Here is an 11,750-nt window from a genome sequence, read left to right as displayed (position 1 = left end):
TGTGTGTGTTTGTGTGTGTGTGTGTGTGTGTGTGTGTGTGTGTATGTGTGTGTGTGTGTGTGTGTGTGTGAGTCTTTCATGCTTTGTCAGTGCTCTGATGTAGATGTGATTTTTCTCATGCTAATTCGTTTCTGTGTTTCTGATAAATGGCTTTACTCGCACACCTGCACACGTCTAATGGCATTCAGGTGTTCACGTCTCTATTCTCCCGCGCCGCTCTTTTGTTTCTGACCTGTAGCTCTGATTGATGAAGGTTAAACGGGTTTTTTCCTCTCTTGAGCGTTACTGCACCCAAAATAACCACAATCAAAGGTGTCTTTGTTTGCACGACAACAAACGCATTTCAATGCGCTTCCGGTGCCATGTGTGTGTGTGTGTGTGTGTAAGTGCTGAATAATGAGCAGATATTGAGCAGACATTGTGCGTGTGAATCAAACAATCCCTGAGATGACAGAATGCACGTAGTTTCAATTCTACACTCTTATCTGCTACTTTTGTAGGGAATTCACAAATACACAATTTTCCAGTCTTTTACATTCAAATATGTTGTTCAGTTCAGGCATGAGCGATTATCTGCAGTAAAGAGCAAAGGTAACACTTTACAATACGGTGGCACTAATATGCATTAATTCATGCTTAACTAATGCACAGATAATTATATAAATAAGTAATTAATATTAAATTGTGGAAATGCCATGGGTTTTTATTAGACGATAAAAATATACATTTTACAATGAAAATATATATATTTTTTTAAATCCTTAAAATTTTCAGACACAAATGCCAATTCTTCCAGATGCATCTGCTGATGTGAAACACAAAACCCTTGTGCATGTTTGTCTTCATCATGCATCATGCAGAAACACTCCTAACATCAAACATTTCTATGTAAGAGACACGAGAGAGAGAAGTCAGGTCAGGAACGGCGCTGAGAGGGTCGAAGCGAGCCATTTCTCCGAGAGAGCGGTCGCTCAAGAACATCTGCTTATCTGCAGAAACGCAGCCGCTTTAATGAGAGTCTCTGTTAAATCTCCCAGGTGTCATTTCTGTGAGTAGCTAAAATAACCACACTTTTACAATTCCAATAGAAACCTGAGTCATGTTTGACAAATGCAAAACTTTCTGAGCAGAACTGTGACGAAAACGTCACTGATTTGGGCTAATAAGTTACGGTTCCATATACAGTCAAACCAAAATTTATTCAGACACCTTCAACATTTCTCACATTATATCACAGTCTATTGGCTATAGTTTAGAAAACGGTACTAAAATATGAGACCGACAAGTAAAAAAATATAAAAAATTATATCTGCTGTCTGAATAATTTTTGGTTTGACTGTATATATGATGTAATGTCAGGATTTCTTTTCCTGGGCAACCTGAAATAAAACTGTCAATCACCGCAAGCGGCCAATTAATTAAAGAGGGGGAGGAGTGGGTGGGGCTCACTTCAGAGGGAGGCGGGTGCTGTGGATTTGATTGACAGCTTGACATCAGAGCCATTAGCGGAATGGAAATGTGAGGTCAGGATGAAAGATAATGAAACGCTGGTTTTTAGACGCGCCATTAAAGTTTCTATTGAGCGCACACACACTTATACTGAAGGAACGGCTTCGATTCTTGTCGATCCTGAACGTTTTTATGTATGATATACTGAGAGATACAGGAGCAGAGGTCGGATGTGATTGACGTGTGCCGTTGTTCAGAGAGAAGAGAGAAAAGGAAAGCGCTGGATTCTGACATTTCTCACGGCACGGGAATCAGTCACAACTACACTCTTAAAAGTAAAGGTGCTTCACAATACCATAGAAGAACATTTTTGTCTAAATGGTATTCAGAATGAACCTTTAACATCTGCAGAACCTTTCTGTTTCACAAAAGCTTCTTTGTGGCGAAAGAAGGTTCTTCAGATTATTAAGTAAAGTAAGAAAGAGATGGTTCTTTAAAGAACCTTTGACTGAATGGTTTTTTGTGGAACCAAAAATGGTTCTTCTATGGCATCGCTGTGAAGAACCTTTGAAGCACCTTTATTTTTAAGAGTGTAACACCTCAGACGTGTGTAAGCCAATAAAGCTCATTCTGACTCTGATTTTTTTCAAGGACTACTGTTATGGTATTTAATATTTACATTTTTTGATCTACAGTGCTTTAATTTTGTTTTTATTTCATTATTATTATTATTTTTAAGCCTCCATCCCAAATCCCTTTCATTGTGTATAAAAGAGCTGATCCTTTCCATGCCAGGAAAGGATGATCAAAAACAGATGTTTCACAAAAGAAAGCAGGTTTGCAATGTCACAGTCAGTATGTTTACAAGGACAACAATATTTCTATTTTAACACGCTTAAGACAATACTAAAAAAAACAGATTTTTGATTGCATTAATCCGGCTAAAGTCATACTCGAAGTAAACACAAATCTAATTAAGACATGTGGAGTATTCCTATTTTAGTCTCATTACTGAAGTGCAGTAAAGACATGTACACACCTTAATCACATTATTACCATCGTGTAAGACTTTTCGCCGCATTTTGCGACAGGATACACACACGGCAGTGTTCAACCGTTTGACGGCAAACAAAAGAGCATGGCTTCAACAACGCCGTCGTCTGTTTGCATGTATAGCATGACAAATAATTATCTGCACTTGAAGCTTTCGTAAAATAAAAAATGAAACACCCAAAACTGTATATGGCATCATACGAAGACGAACTATACTTGAAATTTATAAGGGGATGTCGGATGGGGACGTAATGACGTGTGCCATTAATTGACCTATGCACTATAATGTAAAACGGGAACATTAAAGGAATATTCTAAAAGCAGCTCATCTAAACACCTTAATCATAATATTGTCTTATTCATAATAAGATAAATGATGAGATTACTGATGTTCATGTAATCGCAGTATTCCTTCAAAAGCACTGTGCTTTTATTATGACATCCGCCCACAGTTGATTAGCATAAGCCCCGCCCCTTACCTGAGCTTGCCCTCTGACGGCACCTCATGGGGCGGATCCTCACATCGCAGCCGAGACTCCGCCTCCAACAGGTACACGAACACACACTCCTGCAAAACACGAGCGAGAACAACAGCTGAGAGCGCAGTCCGAGTCATTAGTCGTGATTAGACATGTGCAGGTATTCGGTAATGCGATATATCACGATAATGAATATGCACGATATTGTTATCATGGGCACTTCAAAATACCGTTAATGACTTTAACTTTTTTTTTTTTTTTTACAAATTATTAAATTTTTTTTATGCATTTTAAGAATACTTTTCCCATCAACTGGTCACAATGCACAACACCTCTGACTCACTCTCTGACAGCAGATGGCGCTGATGGAACTGCAGAAATGCAGCCGTTACCCCGGAAACCCGTAAAAAAAACCCAGCTGCGCTACTTTCTGAAACGTATTTAAATGATTTAAACAGCCATTCAGGTTTTTGTATTCGCTATGGTGCTTATCGCAGCACTGAATACTAGGGCTGGGATAATAAACCGAAGCATCGCGAATCGAGAAATGATTCTGCATCCGAATCGAGAAATGATTGCATCGATTCTGAGATTTTCCGAAGGCATCGCGATTCTCTCTTGAATCGATTCTGAGCTTAGTCTTTAACAGCAGATGGCACTGCGTGCGTTAGAAATAGCTGTACTCTGCTTGCTTCCAGTTCCTTACAAATGCACCATTTGAACCTAAAATAATCATTCATAAAGTTCGAAAGCGTTGAAGCAAATTACAGGGATGTTCACAGTGGGCTGTGTTAACATTAATCTTGCATCATAAAAGCCAATGTGCAATTTAACCACTTACACGACTCAGCCGAACGCACAAGCGCTCTTCTTCGTGAGCATTTGAGTGTGTGGTTAAAATCTAACCTAGAGCGCCATCTGCTGTTAAAAACTAAGCTCAGAATCGATTTGAGAGAGAATCACGATGCATTCCGAAAATCTCAGAATCAATCCACAAATCGCGATGCATCGATTTATTGTCCCAGCCCTATTAAACACTTAAGGTCATTGCACACTGAGTCCGAAATTTTCGCGCGTCATAAAACAATTCGGATTGGGTTCAATTTTCTGCGTTTTTCGCATCCGTAGCAAGCATTTCGTGACGTGTTTTGACGATTCAGAGCCACCGTACAAGCAAACGCCAAAATCCAGAATGGCGTCTGACAAGTTGATCCACTTCGTCTCACAGCACAAAGCACTGTATGACAAACAAAGTGTGGAATACAAAGAGACAGAATATAAATATAGGCCTAAATATGTCGCTCGGGATAATCCCGCAGCATTGATATGGAGGTGGAACTCTCCTTCCTCTACATACGCAATCTCAGAAATGCATGGCCCCAATATTTTAATTATTATTAAAAAGATAAAAAAGAAAGAGGAAATATTGGGTCCATCCAAGAGAGAGGACAATAAAATCCTCCTCACTGCTTGTTTTGTGTATTGTTTCACAACGGATTAAATAATACACATCGGACTCAGTGTGCAAGGTTTCTGTGCGTCACAAATTTATAGGATGCCGAACACAAACATTTCGGACTCAGTGTGCAATGACCTTAAGACTTAATAGGCTATTTATTTTCAAACTTTTTTACATTTTAATCTGGACTACAATATGTCCTAGATATTGCTTGAAAATGTTTTGATTCTTTATTGTTCGGTCACACTTTAAATTAAGACTCTAACATTAGTCATTTAACATAAACTGCCAATGAAACTTTCTTCTAAACATTCATTAATCTTAGGTAATTTCAATATTTAATAACATAAATTAATCATAAGTTGTAACCGTGTTATTTAATGAACATGAGCTAACATGAACTAGCAGTTGATTAATAACTTCTGTAGCAAATGTAGCTATTGCTCATTGTTAATATTAATGCATTAGCAAAGGTTAACTAATGAGAACTTAATGTTCTCTAAAAAAATTATTTTGCACTTTAATCTGTGAAATGTTTTCGCCTACTTCATAATTTTTTGTGTGCATTGCTTTATTGTAGTTAAATGTTCAGTTCTTTTTGTTATAAGAAAAAAGTTGTTATACTGTATTATGACAACACTTTTTTGCAACTACATTCCAATACCGCGATAATACTGTATACCTTGATAAAAGCATTAGCAATTAATCGCAACATGAAAAGTTGATACCAACATAGAACCGTCCGCAATCTCTCAGTCTGTCACTACTCCGGCCTCCGTGAGGTTAATCAAATGCAAAGTACAGGCTTCGTTAACCCTCATTAGACTCCGGTGGTATTAACGGATGATGCGGAGCCGCCGTTACCGTGGCGATCGGATCGGTCCTGCTAATTTGTCAGAAATGTCAAGGCAAGTTTTCGACATGATTCCTCAACCTCTGTTCAACGAGCGTCTGCTCGCTGTCTACATAGGCAGCTGTCTTCTGAGGGAGCATGTGAAAAGAACCTAATAAGTGATACTTTATATAGAACCGAACAAAAATGGCTCTTGGTGTGAAGCGAACTGAACTCAAATTATTCCAAGTTTGACTTTAATGTGTGGCAAAGCCAATTATGCCATAATCACAATAGTCTATTTTTAATTAAACTACTATTTATCAATAATTTTTAGGAATTAAATATATACACTCCAAAAAAAAGGCTTATCTTACTTAGTATTTTTGTCTTCTTTCTAGTCAAAATATCTAAAAATTCTTAAATAAAGATGCATTTAGTCTTAGATATTTAGTCTTGTTTCCAGGGGGGGCGGACTATTCGTTTAACAGAGGGGTAAGTAAAATATTCTTAAAACAAGAGTATTTTACTTACCCCACTGGCAGATAATTTTACTTATTTTAAGCAAAATGCACTTAATTTCGTTTTTTTTTTTTTCAACCTAGAAACAAGACTAAATATCTTATGTTGTTTTGCTTACCAAGTAAATGCATCTTAATTTAAGAATTTTCAGATATTTGGACTAGAAAGAAGACAAAAATACTAAGTAATATCAGCCTTTTTTTGCAGTGTAATCAATATTTCTTTCACCAAGTCCACCTTCTTAATTCTTTTCTTCCTTGAGTTAAAGGGATAATTAACATTTTGGCATCATTTACTCACCATCATGTTGTTCCAAACCTGTATGAATTTCTTTATTCTGCTGAACATAAAAGAAGACATTTTTAAAATGTGGGTAACCAAAATAGTTGACGGCAGCCATCGACCTCTATAGTATTTTTTCCCCAAAGTCAATGGCTACCAGCAGCTGTTTGGTTACCAACATTCTTTAAAATATCTTCTTTTGTGTTCAAAAGGAGAAAGAAATTCATACAGGTTTGACAGCCTACTTGCGATGTGCTTCAGGTAGCATGTAAACAAAGTTCTTGCATATCGTTAAATGAATAGTTCACCCAAAAATGGAAATGTGCTCACCCTCAGGTCATCCGAGATCAGGATGAGTTTGTTTCTTCATCAGATTTGGAGAAATGTAGCATTGCATCAGTGTCTCAGCAATGGATGCTCTGCAGTGAATGGGTGCCGTCAGAATAAGAGTCCAAACAGCTGATAAAAGCATCACAATAATCCACAAGTAATCCACAGCACTCCAGTCCATCAGTTAACATCTGGAGAAGACAAAAGCTGAAACACATCCAGCATTAAGACGCTTTTAACTAAAATACATAGAGTCCATAATCCATAATAACTCTTCCTCCAGTGAAAAAGTGTTCTGGTGTGAATCAGGAGAGAAATCTGCACAGATCAAAGACGTTTTTAACTTCAAACCGTCGCTTTTGGCTAAAATACAAGTTAATAATCCATGATAACGCTTCCTCCAGTGAAAAAGTGTTCTGGTGTGAATCAGGATAGAAATCTGCACAGATCAAGCAGTGTTTAAACAGCTCTAAACAAATATGTGGCTGGATTTTGATGTGAGAGACAACAGCAGATGCACTTTTTCATTGCAGGAAGCGTTATTATGGATTATGGACTCGTATTTTAGTTAAACACGTCTTAATGATGGATTAGTCTCAGCTTTTGTCTTCTCCAGATGTTAACTGATGGACTGGAGTGCTGTGGATTACTTGTGGATTATTGTGATGTTTTTATCAGCTGTTTGGACTCTCATTCTGACGGCACCCATTCACTGCAGAGCATCCATTGCTGAGACACTGATGCAATGCTACATTTCTACAAACCTGATGAAGAAACAAACTCATCCTAATCTTGAATAGCCTGAGGGTGAACACATTTTCATCAGCTACGCTGAACTATTGCTTTAATATGCCACGCTTGAATGTGTCAGTCAGATTTGCTACAGTAGAGAAAATCAGCAAAGAACTGAAATGTAAATCTACTTTATATCGTAAACAATTTTCTTTTTGAAACTGTTCGGGAGAAAGCTTGTGTGCATGATATATGAACTTGGAGCAGACGTTTGCCAGAATGCTATTTTTGCAGAGGATCACAAATCCGCAGAAATAAATGGGGATAATTCAGAACAGGTGACGATCAAACACGCTAAAGCTATTAACGTGCTCCGACGCTTGTGCTGCATTATACTTATGCGTCTTAATTTATTGATGAATATTAAAGCCCATTAACTACATGAAAATATGCTTAAATTAAACATGAAATATTTCATAAATACAGCAATAAATATGAACTAGAACTGGAAGTGTGTGAGATGTTGTTATCTCCTGTTTGAGGCGTCCTTGAGTGTGTTGGAAAAATAATCAATAAAAGAAACAGCACTCAGATATGACTGCATCAGTGTGTGTGTGTGTGTGTGTGTGTGTGTGTGTGTGTGTGTGTGTGTGTGTGTTCAGCACTCAAAACACTCCTGAGACTGATGTAACATCAATAAACCCTCCAGGAGAATCTATTTTCTCTCTGAAAAGACACTCAGAATGCTGATGAAGTCTGTAGCAGTGAATTCTCCAGGTGAATCCGAGTGAGATTTGACCCTGCCGTCTCACCGTACACACACCTGAATCTGATCGGACGGCGATGAATGATTTCTCCACTGTGAAATCAAACCATCATGTGCTTCCCGTCGGTTCATATTCCAGCGCAGAGACGCACAAACTCTGTCTGTTATTGAACGCAGAGAGAAAACCTCGCCTGGAAAGCGTTTCATTGATCTGCAGGGAGACGCTGCTCACATCTGAGGGGTTTTGTGGAAGAGCGAAGGGTGTGTTGAACACAGAAAACATGCTTTTTGAAAACTGCAAACACTGTATTACATCTTTGAGAAAAACTAGATATCAATTAGCAGAATGAAGTCTGAAGAGACTCCGTGTTTGTTTTGGAGACAGAAGGGCCACAAAACCCACCGAGAGACAAATAAACTTTGGCTGCGGCTCATCTCAGGTGCATCAGTGTGTGTGTGTGTGTGTGTGTGTGTGTGTGTGTGTGTGTGTGTGTGTGTGTTCAGCACTCAAAACACTCCTGAGACTGATGTAACATCAATAAACCCTCCAGGAGAATCTATTTTCTCTCTGAAAAGACACTCAGAATGCTGATGAAGTCTGTAGCAGTGAATTCTCCAGGTGAATCCGAGTGAGATTTGACCCTGCCGTCTCACCGTACACACACCTGAATCTGATCGGACGGCGATGAATGATTTCTCCACTGTGAAATCAAACCATCATGTGCTTCCCGTCGGTTCATATTCCAGCGCAGAGACGCACAAACTCTGTCTGTTATTGAACGCAGAGAGAAAACCTCGCCTGGAAAGCGTTTCATTGATCTGCAGGGAGACGCTGCTCACATCTGAGGGGTTTTGTGGAAGAGCGAAGGGTGTGTTGAACACAGAAAACATGCTTTTTGAAAACTGCAAACACTGTATTACATCTTTGAGAAAAACTAGATATCAATTAGCAGAATGAAGTCTGAAGAGACTCCGTGTTTGTTTTGGAGACAGAAGGTCAAGTTCATCCTCCAGAGCATCTTGTATTCCAATACTGATGTAATAAATATTTGACTAAAAAGCTGTGAAGAGTTTGTATATTGCACTGATGAGTCGTTTTCATGATGAATAGCAATAATAGCAGTAACATACTGTATATAGCAGTGGTGGGCCGTGCATTTTAACTGAGATATTCTTATGGAAACTTAAACCTGGCTTTATATCGCGCAAATAACATCAGCATACAACGCATCAAGCGATAAAAGAGTCAAAAATGAAAATTGACCTACCATACTCTAGTGGTTCTTCATCTTCAAGAGTCTTTCACAGAGCCGGTGCCGAGGAGGTGTGTGGTTGTTTTTCTTAGTCATTAGGACTACTGTTTTTAGATTTACTAAATATAGTAGGCAAATATTTTTTCAAAATGCACTGAAAATCTAAACCTGAGAAACAGAAATAAAAGTTTTACTAAGTTTTAATAAAATGATTTACAGCGATGCTGTTTGCTAGCTAGTATGCTGAGCATCCAATCAAAGGACGAGAAAATGCTGACGTTATCGTTAGCCAACTAGATGGCCCTGGTGCTGCCAACTTGAAATCTGATTGGTTAAAGCAACGGTTTCATTGCCATTGATTTAAGCTAACAGACGCCTGCACTGTTGATTCTGAAGGCCTTAAGGCAGATTTCTTTGACCCTGGCAACACGATTGCTGAAATATGATTGGATAAAAGCTCTAATATAAACATACACTGCTGGAAGCAGTGCAACCAAGAGAAAAGCTATGAAAGGAAGAGAATAGACTACTGGAAATAATTTAATACACATTCATGGAAAAATATATTAAAACTAAATCAGTGATTCTGATAGTGTTTAGGCCAGCAGAGAAGGCTTTGCTGGCCCTGACGGCCCACCAATGATATATAGAGTCATTCAGTCTTTTAATTTGAAATGTACATATTTTAAATACTATGGAATTTTATTCCGCCACAGAATAAAAATAAAAAAAAAGTAAAAATAATAATTAGAATTTGGACTTTTTTCTTGCAATCCTGAGTTGACATCTCTTCTGTCACTTATGTGTTTTTTTTCTGATACAAAATAAAAAATAAAATAAAAAAGGTAATTGCAACTTTTTAATCTGACAATTCTGATAAAAAAAAAATAAAAGTTTAAAAAGTGTGAATTACAAAAAAAAGTCTAAATTGTGAGATAAAAATCCTTTTTATTTTATTTTATTTATTTGTTTATTTTTTATCCAATAGCAGAAACAAGTTTCCATAACATACCCTACCATTTAAAACTTTGGGGTTAGTGAGATTTTTTTTTTTTGTTGTTGTGAATGAAATTAATACTTTTATTCATCATAGATGCATTAAATTGATGAAAAGTGACATTAAAGACATTTATAATGCTACAAAAGATTTCACAGTTTCATACCACGTTTGGCAGGACAACTCTGAGCACATCTTTGATGGTCGTCTGAAGGCTGCTGACATCAACAACGGAGGCCAACTGCAGCAATGCATCCTGGGAAAATAAAAACACAGACACTCAGATAAATAAACAAATAGATCATTTATATTGTCCGCGCACCATCCAAAGGGTCAAAGGTTAATGAATCCTCTGGAAATACAGCTATGATGAGTTTAACCCTGAGCCTCTGCAAATGTCACACCATTAAGGAAATGAATGTCGACGTCTTGCGTTTTCTGTCTTTGAAGCCTCTGGCACGTGCATGATCACTCATCTCTCTTTGAAACTGTTTGACCTTTGACCTCCAGCACGCTGACCTTGTCAGCACGGCTCATTAGCACGTCCACTTAACCCGGGAAATCAGAGCCATTAACCAGCGACGAGAGCGAGACACAGAGAAAGAAACGCTTTTAGCAAATAAGCATTGAACGCATCAATGGATTCAATGCTGCAAACTAACGAACTAAAGTTAACGATGCTATGAACTTGACCGTCAGCAAGACTGCACTGTAACATGAAATGGTTCCAAAAACCCTCACAACACTCATCAGAAGGATTCATTTCAAGCAAATCTCTTCAGTCGGTTTATTTCAACGAACTGACTCAGATTCATCTGAATCTACTCGACTCATAAATGATTCAAACTGAGTTTGTTCTTGCAATGCAATAAATATTGTAAGCACAAACATACACAGCACACTAACATTAGTTTAAAAAGTATTTTTTAAATTACTACTACTGCTTTCAATATTTAATGGTGGTTTGGTATGTTTAAATTTTATTTAATTTTTGATCAGCCAGTGTTGTTATTGTTAACTAAAACTTTGCTAAATGAATCAAGCTAAATAAAAATGTAAAAAAGAATGGAATTTAGAAATGTCGCATTGGAAACTAAGTGAAGTAAGTTGGAAGCACTAAAATTATTAAAACCAAAATGAAAATGGAAATGTAAAATAAAAATGGATTTAACGACTGATACAAATGTTACCAGTTAGCCAGTCAGTATTCTGTGTGTGTGTGTGTGTGTGTGTGTGTGAGTGTAAGTGTGTGTGCGTTCAATCCCACAGCGCTGATCCCACTTTCAATTTTCTGAAGAGGGAATGGCAGAGAGCTTTGTAAAACACACACACACAGTCAGACACACACACACACACACGAGCCAGTTCACACTTGTGTTCATATGTCGCCTGCTATACTAGTTTCGTCTTTCTCATGAAGTCCACTTCTGATTCATATAATTATATATATATATATATATATAAAATATCCTTCACAGAATCGCAAACTCTGCTGGACCCACAAATGATTCAAGGTAAGTTTGACATCAGCAATGCAATACAATACCAAAGCAAAAAAAACTAACATTATGACAAACTTTTTTTTTTTTTTTTTTA

General features: G+C 37.6%; 1 protein-coding gene across 1 annotated transcript in view; it reads right to left on the bottom strand.

The window, feature by feature from the left end:
- The window catches only part of LOC107681905 (cGMP-dependent 3',5'-cyclic phosphodiesterase-like), a 145,670-nt gene that overhangs the window by 2,763 nt on the left and 131,157 nt on the right, over positions 1-11,750 (bottom strand). The window contains exons 3-4 of the mRNA XM_016478277.1: positions 10,321-10,410; positions 2,982-3,070 (exon numbers count right to left, since the gene is read on the bottom strand). Of these exons, the coding sequence (XP_016333763.1) occupies positions 2,982-3,070; positions 10,321-10,410 (179 nt within the window). The remainder of the gene's footprint in view (positions 1-2,981; positions 3,071-10,320; positions 10,411-11,750) is intronic.

The sequence above is a fragment of the Sinocyclocheilus anshuiensis genome, unplaced genomic scaffold (assembly GCF_001515605.1).
Source record: "Sinocyclocheilus anshuiensis isolate Anshui unplaced genomic scaffold, SAMN03320099.WGS_v1.1 scaffold1390, whole genome shotgun sequence".
NCBI lineage: Eukaryota > Metazoa > Chordata > Actinopteri > Cypriniformes > Cyprinidae > Sinocyclocheilus > Sinocyclocheilus anshuiensis.
The sequence above is the reverse complement of the archived record's forward strand: the minus strand, read 5'-3'. Positions and strand labels throughout refer to the sequence as shown.